The sequence below is a fragment of the Drosophila montana genome, unplaced genomic scaffold, assembly GCF_035044405.1.
Source record: "Drosophila montana isolate Dmon_TW-CO22-7 unplaced genomic scaffold, ASM3504440v1 contig_3626_1, whole genome shotgun sequence".
Lineage (NCBI taxonomy): Eukaryota > Metazoa > Arthropoda > Insecta > Diptera > Drosophilidae > Drosophila > Drosophila montana.
In genome coordinates this window covers 403,271-427,879 of record NW_026998511.1, presented here as the reverse complement: position 1 = coordinate 427,879, position 24,609 = coordinate 403,271, and the positions used below count along the sequence as shown (strand labels likewise).

Here is a 24,609-nt window from a genome sequence, read left to right as displayed (position 1 = left end):
CTATTTTACTAAATAATCGAAAAAAAAAATGTTTAAAAAAAAAGATGTTTTGTGCTTATATCTACGTATTACATCACAAAGTAAAAATCACCCACAGAATTTCGCCGAGCCACGTTTTGGTTTTGTTTTTGTCTCTCTTTAGTTTAGTCAGCGCTCCTCGCTGCTGCCGATGCTGCTGCTGCTGCTGCTGCTGCTGGCATCCGTTTCGCTGCCAATGAAGCCATCCTTGTGTTCATAGTTGTGATGATGATGGATATGCTCCTCCTCTTCCTGCTCGATGGGCAACTGTTCGATGGGATGATGGTGTTCGTGATGCTGGTGATGATCGTGATGGGCATGATCATGCTTCTCGTGATGATGTATATGCTCTTTGGTCTGATGGATTTGTATCGGACGATGCTCTTCGTGGATAATTTTCTTCTCCTCCTTTAGGACAATCGGCTTGTGATGATGATGCACATGCTTTATAATCGTATGCACATGTTTCTCGATCTTTTTATGAACTGGCACATGGATCACAATCTTCTTCTTCTTCTGTTGACTGCTAGCGGGGGGGAGGTACAAGAAAAACTACAATCAGAAACTTTCAATCCAATAAAATGATCTATATATATATATATATGGTATACCCGGCACTTGTTTCCTGCACAAAAACAAAAAGTACCACCAGAACAGCCAAGAACGAAAGCTTCAGCAACTGCATGGAGAAAGATTTCAATAAATAAATATCCAATGCGTTCTATATGACGGGCCTTACCACGCGACGATTATCCATTTCGCTTGTGATATTTGTGAGGCTGAGGAAAAGCTGGCGATGTGACCGATCGCTCAAGTGGCTCGATATGGAATGATTGCTGGCACAGTGCGGCCAAATTATTTTATAACCCGATCCATGACCAAGGCACAGGGGGCCCCCAACTGGAATGTGGCGTGGAATTTCGCTCGGTTTCGCTTCCGTGCCGTGGCAGAAGGCAGAAGCCCGTCAAGTCCGTCAAGCGCACGCGCCGATCCAAACCAGCAATTTATGATGGGCGATCGCATTGTCGATAGAGTTTGCCATAGCAAATCATCATCATCATCATAGCCATTTTTGTGGATTGTGGGTGTTTTCACCTGTTTCGCTTTTGTTCCCATATTTGTTTGGCTCGTGCTAACTTTGATAGGTTTTACGTGTGCCCTACCCTGGCGGATTTGTTTCACGACTTGCGAAACACCACGATTGAATTCACGCCCGATTCACGCCCAATTTCACTTTATTTGAGCTGCGAGTTTCAGCATTTTTCTAGGTTTTGATAACTTTTGTTTTGATAACTCTTACGTGTGCCCTACCCTGGCAGCTAAATCTGCCTCGGATTGGTTTCACGACTTGCGAAACACCACGATTGAATTCACGCCCAATTTCACGCTTAATTTCACTTTATTTGAGCTGCGAGATTTTATCACTTTTCTAGGTTTTGATAACTCTTACGTGTGCCCTACCCTGGCAGCTAGACCTGGATTGGTTTCACGACTTGCGAAACACCACGATTGAATTCACGCCCAATTTCACGCTTAATTTCACTTTATTTGAGCTGCGAGTTTCAGCATTCTTCTAGGTTTTGATAACTTTTGTTTTGATAACTCTTACGTGTGCCCTACCCTGGCAGCTAGACCTGGATTTGTTTCACGACTTGCGAAACACCACGATTGAATTCACGCCCAATTTCACGAGTTTGTATCATTTTTGTGGGTTTTGCGATCTCTGCTGCTGTAGCGCATTGGTTATTCGTATTGCCTGCATTTGTGATGCATTGTTTTGATTTCCTTTGTGGTTTTCTTATTGTTACACGAAAACTTCTTTTTCGGTTTTTCGCACAGACGGAAGACACCGACAAGGTGTGTTGGCGTGGTTGCGCACCTGCACAAAACTCAGTCAACGGAAATAAGTTGCAAATATCTGCACACACATGTGTTCATAATTATGGGCAATGCATACATACATACATATCTACATACTTGTCAATTTGTAGCTGCCAACATGTAGCTAACAAATTGAATAGTTGTATTATAAAACTATGTAACATTTAATATTAGCTGCAACTAGACCGTTTCGAATTCGTGTGTTACGCAATGACACGAAAACAATTTCAAACTTCAAATTGCGTTTTCTTTGTTTTTTCGGCTTTCCATCTACATAATTTCTCTTTCATATGCAGTTGAGTGCATTTTATTTTTTTTTCGCCCGTTTTGGAAATTCCAAAACATACATTTGAATAATAATCGACATGAGTTCGCTATCGATATGGTGCTAAGCAACACTGGTCTCTCACGCGCACACACACGCACGCACACCAGCACAACACACATAACAAGCCCACACACACATTGAGGTCCGCACGCAAGAAGCAAGCAGCAGCAAAAGAGGAGGAAAAATAGCAAACAAAATTCCGTGAAAAGCTCATTTTAAGGTAATTTAAAGGATTGCAACAATTCTAAGAAAACGGCCCGCATACACAGAGTGTGCGCAAACAATCGCAAAATACGTGCAATAGTTAATTGTGTGCTGATTTAGCGGTAAAATTGACATTAATCAAAGTGTGAGACGTGTTCAAGCCGTCATATGAGTAAACTCTTGCCGTGCGTGTGTGTGGGTGTGTGTGTTTGTGTGTGTGTGTAGGCTGCTACGCCCCTTCAGAGGAAGCTCCCATATAATATCCAAATCAATAGCTTTAATTAGAGTTATGCATGTAAAGCATAATTGTTATGGCTGGCTTTGATTGATGTGCCCTTGTCCAGGATGACGGGGCAATATATATGCCGTGCTATGCTCTAGCAAAGGGTATTCCAAGTCAGCATCAGCCGCATACAAAATGTGTACATATGTATATATTCCAAATGCAGCACAGTTAAATGTTTTTAAATATTTAATTTAATTTAATTACTTTTTTTCACGATTATTCTGCGTAATTCATATGAAAAATCGTTTCCATATCAGTCTAAATTATCATTTATTTTAAAAATATATTCAAAGGCCCCTAGCATATAATCCGTATCCGAATCACGCGAAAATCGAGCAGTATTTTAACCATGCCTAGGAATAGAATCCTTTGACTGCATTCTTCTGCAAATTCTTCTAGTTTTTACGCCAGCATACATTGTTAATCTTTCTGGTTTTGTTCATTTTCCGCAGCAAGTTCCAAGCGTGAGAGAGTTCCGGTGTGAGAAGAAGAACAAGAAGAAGAAGAACTGCAAGATGACCGATTCAAAGTATTTCACGACGACCAAAAAGGGCGAAATATTCGAGCTGAAATCGGAGCTGAACAATGACAAGAAGGAGAAGAAGAAGGAGGCGGTGAAGAAGGTAATTGCCAGCATGACCGTTGGCAAGGATGTCTCCGCACTATTTCCGGACGTGGTCAACTGCATGCAGACGGACAATCTGGAGCTGAAGAAGCTTGTCTATTTGTATCTGATGAACTATGCCAAATCGCAGCCAGACATGGCCATCATGGCGGTGAATACGTTTGTGAAGGACTGCGAGGACTCCAATCCGTTGATACGCGCCTTGGCTGTGCGCACCATGGGCTGTATACGTGTGGACAAGATCACCGAATATCTATGCGAGCCATTGCGCAAGTGCCTCAAGGATGAGGATCCGTATGTGCGCAAAACGGCTGCCGTTTGCGTGGCCAAACTGTATGATATATCGGCAACAATGGTCGAGGATCAGGGCTTTCTCGATCAGCTAAAAGATCTGCTATCCGACTCTAATCCGATGGTGGTGGCAAATGCCGTTGCCGCGCTTAGCGAAATCAATGAGGCGAGCCAATCGGGCCAGCCGCTGGTCGAGATGAACTCGGTGACGATCAACAAGCTGCTGACGGCGCTCAACGAGTGCACCGAATGGGGTCAGGTCTTCATACTGGACTCCCTGGCCAACTACAGTCCCAAGGATGAGCGCGAGGCGCAGTCCATTTGCGAACGCATCACACCGCGCCTGGCCCATGCCAATGCAGCCGTCGTTCTGAGCGCCGTCAAGGTGCTAATGAAACTGCTCGAGATGCTGTCCAGTGATAGCGATTTTTGTGCCACGCTCACCAAGAAGCTGGCGCCGCCGCTTGTCACGCTGCTCTCCTCCGAACCGGAGGTGCAGTATGTTGCATTGCGCAACATCAATTTGATTGTCCAGAAGCGTCCGGACATACTCAAGCACGAGATGAAGGTGTTCTTTGTCAAGTACAATGATCCCATCTATGTGAAGCTGGAGAAATTGGATATTATGATACGTCTGGCCAATCAGAGCAACATTGCCCAGGTCCTCAGCGAGCTGAAGGAATACGCCACCGAGGTGGATGTGGATTTTGTGCGCAAAGCTGTGCGCGCCATTGGACGATGCGCCATCAAAGTGGAGCCATCGGCGGAACGTTGTGTCTCCACGCTATTGGATCTCATCCAGACCAAGGTCAACTATGTCGTTCAGGAGGCAATTGTTGTCATCAAGGACATCTTTCGCAAGTATCCCAATAAATATGAGAGCATCATTAGCACATTGTGCGAGAATCTGGATACGCTCGATGAGCCGGAGGCGCGTGCCTCGATGGTCTGGATCATTGGCGAGTATGCGGAGCGCATTGACAATGCCGATGAGCTGCTCGACAGCTTTCTGGAGGGCTTCCAGGATGAGAATGCACAGGTGCAGCTGCAGCTCTTGACCGCTGTGGTCAAACTCTTCCTAAAGCGTCCGTCGGACACACAGGAGCTGGTGCAGCATGTCCTCTCGCTGGCTACCCAGGATTCAGACAATCCGGATTTGCGCGATCGCGGCTTCATCTATTGGCGTCTGCTCTCAACCGATCCGGCCGCCGCCAAGGAGGTGGTGCTGGCCGACAAGCCGCTCATATCAGAGGAAACGGATCTGCTGGAGCCGACGCTATTGGACGAGCTCATCTGTCACATCAGCTCGCTGGCCAGCGTCTATCACAAGCCGCCCACAGCCTTTGTGGAGGGACGCGGCGCCGGCGTACGCAAATCTCTGCCAAATCGCGCCACTGGCGCTGGCAGCACTGGAGCCGAACAATCCGAGAGCGGCGCTGGCTCCGAGGCCACAGTCATACCCAATCAGGAGTCGCTCATTGGTGATCTCCTATCCATGGATATAAATGCGCCCACCATGCCCGCTGCGCCCGCCACCACAACCAGCAATGTGGATCTGCTTGGCGGCGGCCTGGACATACTGCTGGGCGGTCCGCCAGCAGCGGCGACAGATGCCGCACCCGGTGGCGCAACAAGTCTGCTGGGCGACATCTTTGGCCTTTCGGGTGCCTCGCTGTCGGTGGGCGTGCAAATACCAAAGGTCACCTGGCTGCCGGCGGAGAAGGGCAAAGGACTGGAAATTCAGGGCACATTCTCGCGCCGCAACGGCGAAATCTACATGGACATGACCCTAACCAACAAGGCCATGCAGCCGATGACCAATTTTGCCATACAGCTGAACAAGAATAGCTTCGGTTTGGTGCCCGGATCACCGCTGCAGGCGCCGCCATTGCCGCCAAATCAGACCACCGAAATAAGCCTGGCGCTGGGCACCAGCGGTCCCATTCAGCGCATGGAGCCGCTTAACAATTTGCAGGTGGCCGTTAAGAATAACATTGATATCTTCTATTTTGCCTGCCTGGTGCATGGCAATGTCCTGTTCGCCGAGGATGGGCAGCTGGACAAGCGCGTGTTCCTCAACACCTGGAAGGAGATACCCGCCGCCAATGAGCTGCAATATAGCTTGAGCGGTGTCATCGGCACCACCGATGGCATTGCCTCCAAAATGACCACAAATAATATATTCACAATTGCCAAGCGCAATGTCGAGGGCCAGGATATGCTCTATCAGTCCCTCAAGCTGACCAATAACATTTGGGTCCTGCTCGAGCTCAAACTGCAGCCGGGCAATCCCGATGCGACCCTCAGTCTCAAATCCCGATCCGTCGAGGTGGCCAACATCATATTCGCCGCCTACGAGGCCATCATACGCTCGCCCTAAGTCCACACAACAACAACAGCAACAATTGGAAATGAAATTATAAAACTTTATGTAGCTATTTGAATTTTACGCGTTGCAAAACTATGTTAAAAGAAAAATCCTCAAGCCAGCAAAACTTGAGGTGTATTATTATTAATATTATCTATTATACAATTATATATGCATATTAATACATATATATATATATGTGTGTGTGTGTGTATATCTGGAGCACATTATAAATGAAATCGACGTTAGACGCATTCCAAAAAGAATAAGTTATCTAGAGCTCGATCCGTTGGGGTTTATCATCCAATTTGTTCGCGCTTAATACTAAGTAATCGCACACAAATTAAATAACATAAATAACGCATATACATACATATATATATATATATACATTTAATCAAAACGCATTGCGTATACCCTATGTTCTCTTCTTGTTCTTGGGGAGTTTTGGTTAGGGGCAGCGATTGCAGATTGATTTATATATTTCTTGTATACGCGACCCCATAAAGTATATATATATTCCAGATCGGTGCCAACAGCCGACTTGATACTTTTCATAGCCACCTTCTTCCTATTGCAAGCACTTTATATGTCGGAACTGGCCCAATCGGACTACTATATCATATAGCTGCCATGGAACCGATCGATGCAAAAGTAGGTTCTTGTATGGAAAACTTTTTTGTTTATCAAGATATCTTGACCAAGCTCGGCATTTATTAGCTTTACCATGTTCCTCGTATATATGCAAAATCCTATCAACATCGGACCACTATATCATATAGCTGCCATTGGAACGATCGGTAGAAAAGTAGGTTCTTATATGGAAAACTTTTTTGTTTATCAATGTATCTTGACCAAACTCGACATTTTTTAGTTTCACTACGCTCCTTACATATTTGGGAAATCTTATCAATATCGGACCACTATAACATAAAGCTGCCATAGGAACAATCGGTCGAAAAGTAGGTTCTTATATGAAAAACTTTTTTGTTTATCACGATATCTTAACCAAACTCGACATTTATTAGCTTTACCATACTCATCGTATGTATGCAAAATCCTATCAACATCGGACTAGTATATCGTATAGCTGCCATAGGAACGATCGGTGCAAAAGTAGGTTCTTATATGAAAAACTTTTTTGTTTATCAAGATATCTTAACCAAACTAGACATTTTTTAGTTTCACTACGCTCCGCACATATTTGGGAAATCTTATCAACATCGGACTATTATATCATATAGCTGCAATGGGAACGATCGATGCAAAAGTAGGTTCTTATATGGAAAACTTTTTTGTTTATCAAGATATCTTGACCAAACTCGACAATTATTAGCTTTACCATGCTCATCGTATGTATGCAAAATCTTATGAACATCGGACTATTTTATCGTATAGCTGCCATTGGAACGATCGGTGCAAAAGTAGGTTCTTATATGGAAAACTTTTTTGTTTTAATGGATGACTTGACCAAAGTCAGCATTTATTAGTTTTACTATGCTCCTCGTATATATGCTAAATCTTATCAATATCGGACCACTATATCATATAGCTGCCATTGGAACGATCGGTCCAAAAGTAGGTTCATATATGGAAAACTTTTTTGTTTATCAAGATATCTTAACCAAACTCGACGATTTTAAGCTTTACCATGCTCATCGTATGTATGCAAAATCCTATCAACATCGGACTATTATATCGTATAGCTGCCATTGGAACGATCGGTCCAAAAGTTGGTTTTTATATGGAAAACTTTTCCTTTTTTTTGGATAACTTGACCAAAGTCAGCATATATTAGTTTTACTATGCTCCACGTATATATGCAAAATCTTATCAATATCGGACCACTATATCATATAGCTGCCATAGGAACGATCGGCCGAAAATTAACTTGTATGAACAACTTTTTTTGTTATTCAAGATAACTTGATATTCTCTACACATATGCAACATGTTGAATATACGCTGACATGAAAAAAAATCGGTACTTCTGTCGTTGCAAATTTTGTTATATATGTATATTAATAGGAAAGTTGAAGGACACCAGAGCCTTTAGAATATTTGCCTGAAATATTTATCTGTCAAATAGAAGTTAAAACAATTTAATAATGGTTTCGGAGATCCTTCGTCGGGGTTAAAACGCAGATGATACTTTAAGAATAATCCTTTACCCCATTTTCTATGCGTCTATGCTGCCTTTAGATTTGATGTTTACAGGGTATATAATCGATTGCACTTACATATTTACTACATACCTGCAAAGGTGTCAACATGAAGCTTACGCCGTTACCGTTAACACGCAAAAGCTCGCTCGCCGCCGAACAACTCCTGAGCTTTTATTGAGCTTTTCGTTTAAGGGTTGCTAAGGGCAGCCCGCCAACTGTTGCTGTTCCGCTCGCACCCACGGCAGCCAAATGGCAACAGCATTCGCCGTGGTGTTGTCCCTGTTCGCCGCGAGTCGCCGTTTTTTGTTGTACCACAAGTAAATTCGTCTTGGCCCCGATTTGGACGTCCAGCTCCAGCTCCATAAAGCCAACTAAGTGTACACAATAAAGAAGCGAGTGCATCAAAGAGGAGAAAAAAAGGGAAATCGAAACAAAGAAAAGTTATTTGAAACGCAGCTCAGGCAGGCAGTTCATTTACTGAAGGACATGCGTGAAAACAAGTCCGCCCTAAATTGAAGCTGGCTGCAATTTTGACCACACACACAAAACACGGCTGGCCATGTGGCGCGTTACCGTTACCAGGCTGAACTAGCTGACGACTTCAGCTCCGGGATAATGAGCGCAGCGGCAAATGCGAGCGCTGCAGCCGCAGGAGCTCCAATTCCAGTTGCAGTTGCAGCTGGAACGGTTGCGGAAAGCAGCGCCTTGCACTCGCTGGATAGCTATGATGTGTTCTATGATGGCCAGGAGCATGATGATACCAAAAGCATCTCACATTTGGATTGGCCCTTTTTGATTAAGGTGCGTACATACATACATACACACATTTTTGAGGTTATGTACATATGCAAATATGCATGCGTTTGCTCTGCTTTCATCTCGCTGTGCGTGCGCGCGTCTGTGTGCGTGCGCGCGTCTGTGTGCGTGTGTGCGTTTTGTGTGTCAACAGCGCAGCTAACTGTAACTGAGTCATCAACACAGGCGCCAGGCAAGTGGCGCCAACTGTGTCAGTGGCAGCGAGTGCAGCTGCACCCGAGAAAAAAAAAACACGTCCTTGATCGAATTACAGCCAAACATACATACATATATGTATGTGTGTGTGCTTGAGCGCTGTGTCTGTGTGCATGCAAATGATATGCTGACATGTTTAAGGCGACTGTAAGCAACAAATCCAAATAGAAGTGGGGTTAGGTTGAAGTTTAACTATAAAAATGCAAGTTAGTACAGTTAACTTTGAAGTCTTCAGGCAGTTGTAGAGCAGCTATATGATATACATATATACATAACCTTGTTTTCATTGCTTGCACGATCGTTTCTAGGGTATATAGATTTTAATAGGACTTGGCAGGGGCCTAAAATTTCTTTTTAATATGAGCATATTTAATTGTGAAGCTTTGCTTGGGTTATTTTGAAAAACTTAAAAGTTTTCCATACAAAAACTCGAAATACGACCAATAATACCAATATATATATATGTACATATATTATATAGCAGTCCAAGCCTTATGCAATTTCTTAGTCCTGGGTTTGGTGAAGGTAAAAAGTTTCGCATACAAAAACTCTATTTGCGACTGATGAACTTTTCTCTTTATAAATTCGTCATTGCCAGATTTGTTTTAAGTATAAAAAAATAAAAATAATAACTTCAATTTCTACCAATCAAAAATGTATGATATGTCTATATATGAATATTGACCAAAAATAATGCTGTCAGATTTAGATGCAAAATGGATCTAGAGACCAAACCATGAACAAAGAGCCAAACCCTATGAAAATCGGATGAGATTTGACCGTGTTATGGTGCTGGGAAATTTTGATCTATGTATGTCTATTTGGGATATTTGAGGGTACCATATTTACATGAATTTTGACCAGGCATAATGTTGCCCAATTATATAGTAGTCCAACGCGTTCCCAGACAGAAATCAAGCTAGTTCTACGAATTATTTGTGTCTGTGTTTCAATCAGTCAATCAGTCAGTCCATCAATCATGAAAGTCTCCCCCACAGTTAGTCCTTTGTTTTCTTAATGAGAAATCGGTTCAGGAAACATAAAAACCAAAATGGAACTCGCGACCCACCCGGATCGAACCCGACTGCATACAGCACGGTTGAATGCACTTAATTAAACATTTCCGTTTCTATTTTTATACCCTGAACCCAATGAAAATGGGTAAAAAGGGTAGAATGTATTTGTGCAAATGTATGTAACAGGCAGAAGGAAGTATCTCCGACCCCATAAAGTGTATATATATTCTTGATCCGCATCAACAGCCGAGTCGATCTAGCCATGTCCGTCCGTCCGTCTGTATGAACGCAAGGATCTCGAAACCTATAAGAGCTAGAGACTTGAAATTTTGGCTGTAGGTCCTCCTAGTCCATGCGCAGATCGAGTTTGTTTTCGATATTCGATAACTTGCACCGTTTCAAAGTTATCGATAAAAATCGATATCGAAATCCTGCTTTTTGAGCAATTTCGGCAAATAATATGAACTAGATTCACCAAACTTGACATGTAGCTTCTAGAATAGTATAAATGTATATCAAGTATCTTTCATTTTATAGCTATCGTCTGTTGGAGGAAGAGGGTTTAGGGTATCCCCTAGTCGGGAGCGCCCGATTAGAACTTCTTACTTGTTTTAAATTATTGTTCTTTTTTCTTTTCCCTTTTCTTTGTTGTGCAGGGCATCCTGGAGAGCAGCCAGACATGTGCACCGACCGCGCCCGATACGCTGCCGGCGCTGTTGTGGGCCATTATTGCGGTGTTTGGGATCGTTTATGCCCTGCTGGGCTATCGGTGCCTGCGCGCCGTTGGCTTCCTCAGCGGCCTGATGGTTGGCGCCAATGGCATATTCATATTGCAGGACTTTCAAATAACCTGGCTGGGCAAGCCGGCCGACTCGGCGCTGGCCATTGTTGCCGGCCTCCTCGGCGCCGTGCTCGGCTCCACATATCCCGTCGCCTCCGTTCTAATCAGCGCCTTTGCCGGCGCCCTACTATCGGGCGCTGCGATGGCTGTCTGTGTCGCCACCATGCCGGACAATGAGTTTGGGGTAGGTGACAACTTTTTCATATTGATTGTACATTTAACACGTATTTGGCAAGTTTTAAAGTTAACAAGTACTTTGCAAGCTGAACATGCAAAATGCTTATGTTAACTTATCAGCCACATTGTAAATATTAAGAATGTGCATAATTTTTCTAGCTGTAAAGTTAACACGTACGTTACTAGCTGTGAGGTTAACACGTACTTTGCAGGCTGAACATGCAAAATGCTCATGTTAACTTATCAGCCACATTGTAAATATTAAGAATGTGCATAATTTGTCTAGTTGCAAAGTTAACACGTACGTTACTAGCTGTGAGGTTAACACGTACTTTGCAAGCTGAACATGCAAAATGCTCATGTTAACTTATCAGCCACATTGTAAATATTAAGAATATGCATAATTTTTCTAGCTGTAAAGTCAACACGTACGTTACTAGCTGCAAGGTTAACACGTACTTTGCAAGCTGAACATGCAAAATGCTCATGTTAACTTATCAGCCACATTGTATATATTAAGAATGTGCATAATTTTTCTAGCTGTAAAGTTAACACGTACGTTACAAGCTGCAAGGTTAACACGTACTTTGCAGGCTGAACATGCAAAATGCTCATGTCAACTTATCAGCCACATTGTAAATATTAAGAATGTGCTTAGTTCGGCTACCTGTAAAGTTAATACGTACTTTGCAAGCTGAACATACAAAATGCTCATGTTAACTTACCAGCTACATTGATATTATTTACAATGTGCACAGTTTGTCAAGCTCACTTACATTTTCTTGCGTTCATTATACATGAATATTTAGATTTTAAGTATTTACAATGTGCATAATTTGTCAAATGCACTTGATATTTTGTCATATTACTTTTAACTAACCAACTACCTTGTAAGTATTTACAATGTACACCAATTGGTAAGCTCACTGAATATCTACATTGTAAATACTTACAATGTGCAAAAATTAGCAAATTATCAAACTTACATTTATTATGAGTAAATATCTAGATTGTAAATATTTACAATGTGCATAAATTGTTAAACTCAACCACATTTTCTTTTTGATTCATTGTAATTGCATATGTAGATTGTAAATGAACACATACCTTGTAAGTATTTACAATGCGAATCAATTGGCAAGCGAAATTGCATTTTCTTAATTTTTATTAGAACGGGATATCTTGAGTGTAAATATTTACAATGTGCATAAATTGTCAAGCTCACTTACATTTTCTTACGTTCATTATACGCGAATATCTAGATTGTAATATATGCAATGTGCATAAATTGACAAACTCTCTTGCACTTTTTCTCATGTTCATTTCAACTGAACATCTACATTGTAAATATTTACAATCTAGATATTCGCTTATAATGATTATGCTAAACAAACATCCACATTGCTAATTTGCACGTATTCGTGTTTAACATGTTCATCCAAGCTGCACATCTGCATGTTAAGTAGCCAAGCGTTGCCAGAGTGTTATAAAATGTTAACATTTGCTTACAATGAAGATAAGACTGAAAAGATATTTAAGTCGAATCCGTATCTCTCCCCGGTTCCACAGTATCGCGAGATTTATGTGGCCGTGGTGGGCGGCGCCGTCATCTGTTCGGTGCTGACGCTCTGCTGCGTCAAATATGTGACCATACTGACCTCCAGCATTGTGGGCACGGCCATGGTGATTGGGGCGATTGACTTTTTCATGCACAGCCTGGAGACAATTAACTGGATACTCAATATGAAGCCGCATCCGATGCCGCCGCCCTGCTACGGCGGCCTCCTGATCACCGCCTGGCCCGTCACCATTGTGATCAGCATTATGGTGCAGTGCTTCATTACCGCCTGGCGGGTGGATCATCGCAAGCGCATCTATATGCGGCACCATCAACAGCATCCGCATGGCGCCCATTTGGCGCACAACCAGCCGCCGGCGCCGGGCAATCCGCATGTGCCCATGCGACGGGCGCAGTCGCGCACCCGGGAAACTCGCGAGGAGGCGCGACAGCGCAAATTTCGCTATCTATATCAGGTGCGCACCGCGCGCGGCGACATCATATCCCAGGTGAGTGGACGTGTCGAATCCTAGCTAGATCCAACAGTTCCTTGGCCACGATCACTAGATTAAGGTGGTTCCTAAAGATATTGAGGTTGCGTCCGCTGACGTCCCATTAAAATGGTTAATATCGATATTTCAATAGGTCGCAGTTTGAAAGCGACTGTGTCTACAGTGTGAGAGTCACGAATCAAATAATCTAGCATACTCTTTTCGATAGTTAATAGAGTATTGTACAGTCGGTTACTATCGATCATTATCGATTGTGTCTAGTCACAGTTTGACATAGACTTCTCTGCGACTACAGTTTGAGAGTCGCCAATGAAATATTTATGACGACTCTTTTCCGCTGTGAGTAGTGTATTGTGCAGTCGGTTACAAGCGATCACCAACGATTGTCTAGTTACAGTTTGAAAGTTATTGAGCTGTATATACAGTTTGAGCGTCACCCAGCCAATAATCAAGAAGTCTCCTGTAAATAGAGTATTCTGCAGTCTGCTTCTACTAATCAACATCCGCTAGCCAGTCACAGTTTCAAAGTCACTGATCTAGATTTGAAGTTTGAGAGTCACCAAGCAAATATTAAAGAAGACATACTTCAACTGTAAATAGAGTATTGTCCAGTCGGCTACTACCGATTACTACCGATACAATCGATCATCATCCATTATCCAGTCACAGTTTGAGAGTCATTAATCTAAGTCTACAGTCTGAGAGTCACCCAGCCACTTATCAAGCAGACTTACTTCGGCTGTGAATTGCGTATTGTACAGTCGGCTACTATCGATTATTATCAATTATCCAGTCACCGTTTGAGAGTCACAGATCTGTATCTACAGTCTGAGAGTCGCCAAGAAAATATTCAAGAAAACTCACTTCGACTGTAAATAGCAAATAGAGTATTGTGCAGTCGGTTGTTACCTATTATCATCAATTATCCAATCATAGTTTGAGAGTCACTGATCGGGGTCTACAGTTTGAGGGTCACCATACCAAAAATCGAAAATACTCTTTTGAACTGTAAATAAAGTATTGTGTAGTCGGCTACTATCGATTATCATCCATTATCCAATCACAGTTTGAGAGTGACTGATCAAGAAGACTCCCTTCAACTAGATGAAATGTATCTTACCCTGTGAACAGCGTATTGTGGAGTCGGCTATGCCCGATCTTAACTTATTTTCTTCTTGTCTGGAACTTGCAGAACTTCGTCTCGGCGCTGCAGAAGCGCATCCAGTTGAGCGGCACGGAGACGCCGTCGGAGCGCTCGATAAAGACGAGCTCCAATGAGCGGAACACCTTCCGCAGCGATCGCACCCACTTTACGACCATCCACGATCCGGAGCTGTGCGATAAGATTGAAATCGTGCGCGACATTGGATAACAAACAAGCAATAGCTACATGTAACTATATCCGTAAGGGGGGCAGAGAGAGAGAGAGAGAGAGAGCTGGACATGGGTCGGGGGCGATTATACTAGACTAGAGAGCTGGACACACACTTACGGTTAGGGTAGAGCATGTAGCTATTGGTTTGAGCAGTCGAAATAAGCTGCAAACTGCAAAGAAGGGGAAGATTCGTCAAATAAAACGCAAGATTCGTTAGAAGAAACGGTAGATACGCCAGAAGATACGGAAGATTCGTCAAATAAAACGGAAGATTCGTCAGAAGATACGGAAGATTCGTTAAAGAACCGAAAGATTCGTTAAAGAAGTGGAAGATTCGTTAAAGAAGTGGAAGATTCGTTAAAAAAAAACAAAAGATTCGTCAAAGAAACGAAAGATTCGTCAAATGAAAGGGAAGATTCGTTAAAGAAATAAAAGATTAAATAAACGTAAAATTCATCAAATAAAACAGAAGATTCGTCAGAAGAAACGGAAGATACGCCAGAAGAAAAGGAAGATTCGCCAGAAGAAATGGAAGATTCGTCAGAAGAAACGGAAGATTCGCCAGAAGAAGCGGAAAATTCGTCAAATAAAACAAAAGATTTGTCAAATAAAACGAAAGTTTCGTCAAATAAAACGAAAGATTCGTCAAATAAAACAAAAGATTTGTCAAATAAAACGGAAGATTCGTTAGAGGATAAAGAACAAGCTTTAACTTGATAATTATACGGAATATGGTAGAGAAATTTTAATGAAATTCGGTTGGTTTCGGTTTACGCGTAAAGCTGATATTTCAAAAATATCTTAACTAAATCCCTGGGAATAAGCTTGATAGAAGAATAAATATGCAGAAATGTAAACAATATATATATACATATATAGGAGCGCAGGGCTGGGCTGAAAAGTAAACGATCTGGAGAAGTTTCAGTTGCCTTATACTAGCTAATATTCAACTTTTACTTCACTTCTTCTTCAATTCACTCAGCTTCAACCCGGCACCAAATCCGTTTAGCGGAACTTGGCAAAGTAGCTTGACATATTTCGATATTACAAATTTATTTTTCTAAATTAAGCTTGAAACGTTTTACGCAGCCAATCAGAAAGTTGCATAACGCAAGTTTCCATCCATTTTCCGAATGCAATTTCACAAACAGGCGTGAATTTGCCGAAAATTCTGAAAAACGACTCAGTGGAATCTGGATTAAGCTGGCATTTTTCTTCAACCTTTCGTTAAAAACCTTTGCTCTCCTTTCGTCGTGACTTCAACTCTCCGGTTAACTATGAAAGTCGTGTGTGTTTCTCAACACTAGAAAATCGTTTACTTTTCCGTGCAGTTCCCGCACTTGTGGAGCACATTTAACGCTCAGTCACCCGATCTATGGGTATTTTATCACATAAGTAACTTTTGTTCTAGACTCGCTAAAGCGAAGAGAAATAAGTAATAAGGAAAAAGTAAAGATTTACTCGTCTAGGATACGCACATGAAGCAGTGTTCGTTTAAATCGCAAAAACCAGTGTTGGTTAAGTCGCAAAAAAACCCCAGTGTTGGTTAAGTCGCCATAGCATTACCGTTAAGTAGTGTTGCGCAATAGAGATAATGTAAGCACATCCGAGTTCGTGATCGAAGCGTACGTAATTATGGGCCAGTTGGAATAGAGCAGAGTTTCTCATCAAATGGAGCATATACCATATATATATATATATATAGGAAGTACATAGACTATATGAACCGTATCTAAGTTTTGCGTATTCCTTGTGTGCTGCCTAAAAACTGGAACTAAAACTAATATACATATGTATAACTAATACTCACGACGCTGCACACAAAACAAAAAAAGGTTTACTACTGATTTTGTGATCTGTGTTATAATTATACGAGTTGGACATTAACTAATTACATTTACATACACCTAATAAAGATATATTCACCTATATTATAGCTATATACACATAGATATATATATATATCATTATTCGAAATGTTTTTCTCTGACAGGAAACCAACAAACTTTCTAAATATTAAGTCAATAGCATTTACTAATTACAACAACTGATGTTTCCTTCGATTTTGATCAAGCTATTCATAGTTATATATATATATATATATTATATATATGCATATACCTATTAAGTACAATAAATTATAATTCTTGACGCCAAATCTGATCGAGAAATTAGGAATTTACTAAGTAAGCGAAGAAGCTCAATCACATTTCCAAAGCCGGATTTGTTTTTTTTTTTTTTTGGCCCAAATCCAGAGAAGAAGAGAACTTTTAGCGGAATTATCATAAGCTAAGAGCTAAGTTTAAGCATAAGATCCGTGCAAAACTGCAGTACAAAACTCAAGTTGAAGCAATTCACGCGTTCCGATTAGACATTGCCAAGCAAATAAGCGCACACTTAACATTAAGTTTACAATGCATGTTAATTTTTGAAGCTCGAACAAAAAAAACAAAAACGAAACAAAACCGAATTGCTGCCGTCCGCAATTGTTAATTTTGGAAATTGTTTGTTTAAAAACAAAAATTAAATCGGACAAACTATTCAAGTTGTTTATCGTTTAAAAACGCCGTACTATATATATTTAAGTTAATTATTTAATTTATAGCCAGAGAACAATGTCTAATCAGGGTCTACGTCTAGATTAACGTCTGCATTTAAATGACGGCAAGCAGGAAAGTGAATATGAAATAATCCAAAACTAAGCAGCAAAACTTTGCATCAATTGATGAAAATGCTAACATAAATAACTACTACATGTATTCAGCTAAGTTAATAATAACAAATTGTAAGAAAAATAAATAATGCGAGCCACAAACAAATATGACAATTGTTTTGAATTTGATTTGATTTCATTTGATCTAGTTTCTCACTTCTTTTGTATACCGTATACTGAACCCATTTTCAATGGGTAACAGGCAGAAGGTAGCATCTCCGGCCCCATAAAGTATATCAGTCTGTCTGTCCGACCGTCTGTATGAACGCAAGGATCTCGAAACCTATAAGAGCTAGAGACTTGAAATTTTGGCTGTAGGTCCTCCTAGTCCATGCGCAGATCGAGTTTGTTTCCGATATTCGATAACTTGCTCCGTTTCCAAGTTTTCGATAAAAATCGATATCGAAATACTGTTTTTTGGGCATTTTCAATGGGTAACAGGCAGAAGGTAGCATCTCCGGCCCCATAAAGTATATCCGTCTGTCTGTCCGACCGTCTGCATGAACGCAAGGATCTCGAAACCTATAAGAGCTAGAGACTTGAAATTTTGGCTGTAGGTCCTCCTAGTCCATGCGCAGATCGAGTTTGTTTCCGATATTCGATAACTTGCACTGTTTCAAAGTTATCGATAAAAATCGATATCGAAATCCTGCTTTTTGGGCAATTCAAATCACCAAACTTGACATGTAGCTTCAAGATTAGTATAAATGTATATCAAGTATCTTTCATTTTATACCTATATCGTCTGTTGGATGCAGAGGGTGCAGGGTATCCCCTAGTCGGGAGCGCCCGACTAGAACCTCTTGTTTTTTTTTTTGCGAGTTTCTCTCAAGTTTCAGCGGCAACTCCTCTAACAGTAAACATATCGAATCGAGACAGTTATTTTTGTCACAGCCATTTCCCAGCCTTGGCTGTCAGTTGGGCCCCAACTAATCCGCAGCTGAATAGATTCCCGAGCGGTAATATGGCCGAAATCGCCGAATCTCTGGACTCAATGGCCATGCTCCAGACAATTGAGTCCGAAATTCTGGCCAAGTGCCGCGAATCGCCCAACGGCGCGATCAGCATGGCCAACTTGTTGGCCAACAAGCAGCAGAAGGTCGCCATGCCGGGCATCTACCTGATGGCCGCCACGAATCTGGTAAATATTCAAACTCATTTATCGGCTGATAGCTGGAGATATCCCCGAACCCATAAACTACGAATAGAGCTTATTTTTATACAGCTGCCATAGCTGACAGTTGTTTCGATATAATTCCGTCTGTCTATATCCGTCTGTTCAATCAAATTTAATTGAAATTCCTTTGTTGACAATTTTGAGGTTATGTTTCTGAAAATGCACTTTTTCAATAATAGAGCGCGAATAGGGTTAATCGATGTAGACTATTATATCCGCGATATAGCAATATGATACTGTAACTATATTCAAGAAGGCTCTTAAGATATCCAAAGTGTACTTAAAAGACGCGCCCTATAATCGATATATATCGATTTTGGGAACTATCGAACAATTTTTATGGCATATTTGGGTGTTAGCTGGAGATATCCCCGAACCCATAAACTACGCATTGGATATCGATATTTCCGGCTGTCTATATCAAAGGAATACGGATAGGACTTGAGAATGACATTTTTTCGATTTTGGGAATCGATATATATCGATTTGGGGAATCGATATATATATCGATTTTGGGAATCGATATATATATCGATTTTGGGAAAATGGAGAAGCTATCGTAAAAATGTGGCATAATTAAAACTATTTAATACTTGTCTATTCTCGAGCTAATCTCGAGTTAAATTTCTATCAGAGCAATAGAAATCTATATTAATTGTTGGGAAATTATAAGATAAACTCGCTCTGCATATGATACACAAACTACGCCTAGATAAGCCCAGCTCTTTGTCCGGATCAAGAATATATAATATATGTATCAGATGCAGCCATCAACTTCTCCTCTTCTGTTCAGCTACAGGGTACAAATGCAGCTCTTAGTCATACTATTTGTAAATGAAGCGCCATCTACAGAGCACAATTTGAACATTTGAGTTACAATGCAGATTTATCCGCAGCGTTAACTCGAACTCTTTTACGCTTTTACAGTGCAGTCAGGGCAAGGTGCGCATGAAGCGCCATCTACAGAGCACAATTTGAACATTTGAGTTACAATGCAGATTTATCCGCAGCGTTAATTCGAACTCTTTTTGCAGTGCAGTCAGGGCAAGGTGCGCATGGAGCCGGAGTCGCAGCAGCGGCCCAAGGAACCAACCAATCTGGACAATCTGATAATTACGTTGAACAATTAAGAAAGAAGAAAGGAATCATAAAATAGAACTCTATTCATTTCCTAGATACTCTCGTTATGTTTTTAGTTGTTTGTTGTTTGTTGTTGTCAATGTATTTTTGCTTTTTATTGATTAATACACGTTTATTATACAGATGCCTGTGTTTCTCGTTGTTGTTGTTGTTGTGGATTCTCCTGTTCAACGTTCGTGTGTGCGTGTGTGTGTGTGTTAGTTGTGTGTGTGTGTGTGTGTGGATGTACAGAAGAAGAAGAAGAAGAAACAAACGACCGACCAGGTTTATAGTCTTATTTTTGGAACTGTAACAATTTGTTGTTTATATTTGTTATTTTTGTTTGTTTGCCAAAACTTTTGCAAGCCTGCCCTAAACGATATTAACTAGCATAATTTAGTCGCAGTTGTTGTTGTTGCAGTTGTTGTTGTTGTTGCTGTTGTTGTTGTTGTGTGTGTGTGTGCTTAGATGCGGCCAGGGAATGTGCCGCTCTCGCGCTGATCGTCCCACTTCTCGACCCAGGCATTGGGGCACATCGTCTTGTAGACCTTCTTGAAGTAATTGCATGGGGCAAAGTTCTCGCCGCGCTTCTTCTGGCATCGATGAAAGTCCAAATAGGATTGATAGCAATAGCGGGTCACGTTCTGGTTGGGGAAACGTGGATCGAATGGCGCTGTCTCCATCTTATAGGCGGACATCTTGTCGTCAGATGTTTTATCGCTGTTCTTGTTTTTGGACATGAAAAATTGCATATAAATTGACTTTTAGTTGAAAAACGGAAAACGCAAAAGAAAAACCAAAACAAATCCAAAAAATTATAAACCAGGTGTGTAAATTACAGTTGTTAGTATATGGATTAGATGAAAGTAAAGTTGAAATGTAACTTAAACAAAAGCAAAATAGAACAATTTCAATTTCAGAGTCAAATTTGTTTTGGAGAGAAAAAGAGACAGATATAAAGTATGAGATAATACGTTAGTTCGATTTGTTTTTTTTTTGGATTTGGATTTTTTGATTTTTTGATTTTTGTCTGTCTCTCTCGAGCTTTAGCTAGTTTTTAGTCAAGTGAATACATATAGCTCGTAAATATAATTAGGCATTTTTAAATGTAGAAATCTGTACAAACTAAAGCTTAAACGCGTACGCTACAATTATTAATTCATATTATTCTTTTTATTCAGTTGTGTGTGTGTGTTGTCGCGCCCAAAACTGTGCCAGAAATTATATATAATATAGATATATATATATGTTGTCTCTACAAACTGGTTGATTATGCGCATAAAATAGTTGAATTCTAAAAAGAAATTGAGACCCAATAGCTCTCTCCCTCTCCCTCTCCCTTTCCCTCTCTCTCTCTCTCTCTTTTATCAATTATTCACAATGTTTTTTTTCGTGTTTTTTCTTGGAGAATGAGAAATGATTTCAACTCGGAGCCATTTCGCTTAGCTTAACAGAAAATCCATAGCCATGTATATGGATATATATATATGCATATATCTATATATATATGTATGTGTATAGCTGTGTCTGTGTGTGTGTGTGTGTGTGTGTGTGTGCGAGACAAGAGTCTAAAGCTAACGCTGAGTAAAGCGTTTTGGTTTTAGTTAACATTTTTGCGGCCTGCTGCGTTCAAGTTCATCTTTCCCGTTTGTTGTGTGTGTGTGTGTGTGTATAAGGTGTAGGTGTGCGTGTGTATTCGTATCCTGATGTCCTATTTAACGAGCGGCCGCTTGCCATTGTCCGTATCGCAGGCGTTGCTCTTATATTTATTCACTTCGGCCAGGTAGAGCGACCAGAAATCCTTGGGATCGACATCCCGTTCGCTGGGCGTCTTCAGTTTGGCGACGACGCCCGTTTTCAATATTTTGCCACCGCGTCGTCGTCCGACAATCGGCGGCGGCGGCGCCGATTTGCCAGCCGCTGCCGCGGCTATATAGGGCGCAGCCGGTGTGCTGGCCGCGCCGGCCGCGATCGCTGGCAATGGCCCAAATGGACTGGCTGCTGCTGCTGCTGCCGCTGCCGCTGCGCAATTCTCCAGCATCTGCTGTTGTTCTCTTAGCGCTGCGCTGGCCGCGGCTGCAGCTGCGGCCGCCGCCGCTGTGGCGGCTGCTGTTGCGGCATCTAGCGGCGGTTGCGGGAAATGATGATGCTGCTGCTGCTGCTGTTGCTGCGGCTGCTGCTGCTGCTGCGGCTGCTGCTGCGGCTGCTGCTGGTGATGTTGATGACGATGATGATGTAGCTGCGGTCGCTGTTGTTGCTGCTGCATTTTCTTAAAGAGCTCCATGAAGGAGCCATCGTTGGCGAAAACTGGATGCGATGCCTCCGGCTTGGGCGGCGGATATACCTTGCCTTCGCGCGCAAGTGTCTCGCGCAACTTCTCCTCAATTTCGCGATGTATGCGCTCCTTGTCGAAGGGCTCGTCCGTGTCCAGATTGTAGTAGGCACCTACGGCAGACATTGCATTGTCCTTGTTCGACCCGTTGCCATTCAACGCTCCCTGCGCACGCACATCCTCCACATTGACATTGGCTCCTCTGTTGACTTTGTTATTGTTGTTGTTGTTGTTGCTGCTGCTGCTGCTGCTGGTGTTGCCGACGCTGCCGTGTGGCTGTTGTCGACGTGCCGAGGACGGCGGCGTTGGGGAACGACTGCGACTATCTCGCTGATAATAGCTGCGTCTGGAGTGATCCCTGTCCCTATCCCGTTCGCGTTCGCGCTCCTTCTCCCGCTCCCGCTCCCGCTCCCATGAACGATCGCGCGAATCCCTATGATGACGATGCTGGTGACGCCGCTCACCGTGATCGCGACTGTCGCGACGTCGACGCTGGCGCTCCGCGGAGCGACTGCGACTATAGCGACGTCGTTCAGCGGAACGGCTGCGTTCGCGTCGGCTGCTGTTGCGCTCCTGATAGCCAACGCAGCGCTGGCCGCCGCGACCACGGCTGCCGCTGCGCCGGCGCTGTTGCTGTTGCTGCTCCGCCGTCTGCTGTTGATAATATGGTAAACGTGCCGCAGACATGTCGTTTATTGCCCGTCTCTAACGGCTGCCAGTCAAGTCTCACACGCTGCTGCTGCTGCTGCTGTGGCGACGGCGGCGACTGCGGCTGCGACTGCGACTGCGGTTGACGATCTGCAATTCAAACTGTGCCGCGTTAAATCAAACAATTGCAGTTGGGACGTTTCGTATGCGGTATACCTATACACAATATACAATATATTTCTTGATACGGTTTTCGATATGGCGACGCCTGCTGCTCTGTCGTCAATTATTTCAAAACATATGCATGTATATATACATTTTTATTGTTTCTTACAATTTGCCTGCTTGCTGCCTGCCCGATTGTGTGTGACCAGATGTGTTCATTTCAATTTGGTTGCCCCATGCATTATGCATGTTATATACATATGTATGTAGTAGTAGGAGGAGGCAGCGCACACATACACATACGGCAATATATTGCCTTCTCTTTGTAGAGCTGTTAACTTCTGTTAACAGAACTGGCAGAGTTGCCAAACAGAGTCGAGTCGTCACGACAGATTAGTGCGAAATTTTCGCATAAAAATACGATTTGTGCAAACATGAAAGAACAATCACAATTTCAGTAACAAGGATGCGTGACCTTGTCTATAAATGAAGGGTGCAGTTTTTGGATTTATTGCAAGCGGACCACTGAGAACCACACGCACAGCCTGAGAGCTTAAAGCTGTGTGGCAGGGCCGGCAACCAACATGTATAAATTAATGTGGCCACTCTTTGGGAATTGAGGCAATTCGAAGATGTGCACCCGAAATTCATAATCTTATGCAATTGCAATTGACTTGGTTTCGTTTGAATTTTTGATTTGGAATAAGAATTGTAAAATTTACTTGTATGCTTTATCCAGCGAATGCCGTTATGTGTACTGCTGCTGCTGCTGCTGTTGTTGTTGTTGTTGTTGCTGCTGCCGCTGAGATGTTATTGATTTGCTGTTGTTGTTGTTGTGGTTGTCCGCAAGGTGCCGCCACCCTTTTTTTTTCAGCCTGCGTCAGCCAGCCGCCACAGCTGGTGTGATTCGTTGGTTGCGCGGTGTGGTGCGGTGGGTCGCGTGCGTTTTATGTATTTAGTGCTTGCTTTGCTTTGCTTTGCTGCTGTTTGTAACTGTTTAACTGAAATCGGTTGGGAGCGGATTTTGTTCGTCCTGCATGGAAAAATGAACTTGAACGCATGAATACAAAACGTTACTTGGATCAAAACGCTGTGCATGGAGTTTGTTTATAATTATTACTTCTTTTTCTCATTTTCTTTTACTTTTGCTGTTCTACATTCTTTGTGGTTAGAATACAGATACGGATACTTAACGAGGAGGCATCGAGCCAAGGGACGTTGCAATAATTGCGTTTCAGCGCACATTCCGAACTTATGTAACTAACGCTAAGAACTTACGATTGTTTGCTTAATACGTAACTTACTTATGCCGAAATATAACTTTACCTCAACAAATTTGCAGTAAAATTGAATTAGGAGTTATGTAATTTATTTTTTCTTTGCCTGCTGCCAAAGCCTTTACAGCCAGCGGCGTTGAAAATGTGTATGTGTGTGCGTGTGTGTATATGTATGTATGTGGGCGAACTTATGACAAATACTTAAGTGCGTGTGTTGTTGCATAAATGCAATATTTGTGCCACTGGCTTACAATTTGTATTAGTTGCGTTTTGATGATTGTTTTTGCTGTGCTTGTTTCAAAAACATACCTTTGTTGTTACGGAAAGTACAAGGAAAATTTTTCAACTGCTGGGCGATTAGGCGATTCTCGTTGTTACGAGCACGAACCAGTCGACGATAGTGTGTGAGATGAACAATAAAAAATACCTATTGAAAATATCGACTATATGTCAAAAACTGACAGTTAGAGCCGGGTTGCCAGATGCTCACCCAAGCGCCACCTGCCGTAAAAACAAAAAATA

The 24,609-nt window shown here is 42.2% G+C and overlaps 4 protein-coding genes across 9 annotated transcripts; 2 read left to right on the top strand and 2 right to left on the bottom strand.

Annotated features, from left to right (window-relative positions):
- Window positions 1-57: 57 nt before the first annotated feature.
- LOC135435553 (histidine-rich glycoprotein) lies at window positions 58-790 on the bottom strand. The gene is made up of 3 exons (XM_064692678.1): window positions 758-790; window positions 630-697; window positions 58-544 (listed from the first exon to the last, which is right to left on the bottom strand). The coding sequence occupies exons 1-3, from the start codon at window positions 773-775 to the stop codon at window positions 148-150; spliced, it is 483 nt and encodes a 160-aa protein (XP_064548748.1). The 5' UTR covers window positions 776-790; the 3' UTR covers window positions 58-147.
- A 1,540-nt stretch (window positions 791-2,330) lies between these two features.
- AP-1-2beta (adaptor protein complex 1/2, beta subunit) lies at window positions 2,331-6,422 on the top strand. Its single transcript, XM_064692596.1, has 2 exons — window positions 2,331-2,447; window positions 3,170-6,422. The coding sequence occupies exon 2, from the start codon at window positions 3,233-3,235 to the stop codon at window positions 6,011-6,013; it is 2,781 nt and encodes a 926-aa protein (XP_064548666.1). The 5' UTR covers window positions 2,331-2,447; window positions 3,170-3,232; the 3' UTR covers window positions 6,014-6,422.
- Window positions 6,423-8,418: 1,996 nt separating this feature from the next.
- On the top strand, window positions 8,419-15,628 carry LOC135435519 (transmembrane protein 198). Its single transcript, XM_064692609.1, has 4 exons — window positions 8,419-8,967; window positions 10,850-11,218; window positions 12,781-13,278; window positions 14,474-15,628. The coding sequence occupies exons 1-4, from the start codon at window positions 8,782-8,784 to the stop codon at window positions 14,651-14,653; spliced, it is 1,233 nt and encodes a 410-aa protein (XP_064548679.1). The 5' UTR covers window positions 8,419-8,781; the 3' UTR covers window positions 14,654-15,628.
- A 4,332-nt stretch (window positions 15,629-19,960) lies between these two features.
- Window positions 19,961-24,552, bottom strand: LOC135435522 (cytochrome c oxidase subunit 6B1-like). 6 transcript variants are annotated; one of them, XM_064692613.1, is made up of 3 exons: window positions 24,397-24,551; window positions 23,533-23,843; window positions 20,667-22,807 (listed from the first exon to the last, which is right to left on the bottom strand). In XM_064692613.1, the coding sequence occupies exon 3, from the start codon at window positions 22,682-22,684 to the stop codon at window positions 21,377-21,379; it is 1,308 nt and encodes a 435-aa protein (XP_064548683.1). In that variant the 5' UTR covers window positions 22,685-22,807; window positions 23,533-23,843; window positions 24,397-24,551; the 3' UTR covers window positions 20,667-21,376. The 6 variants fall into 6 exon arrangements, with proteins under 6 accessions (XP_064548687.1, XP_064548688.1, XP_064548683.1 ...); XM_064692614.1 differs by having other exon boundaries at window positions 20,667-22,795; XM_064692615.1 differs by having other exon boundaries at window positions 24,339-24,547.
- Window positions 24,553-24,609: the final 57 nt, after the last annotated feature.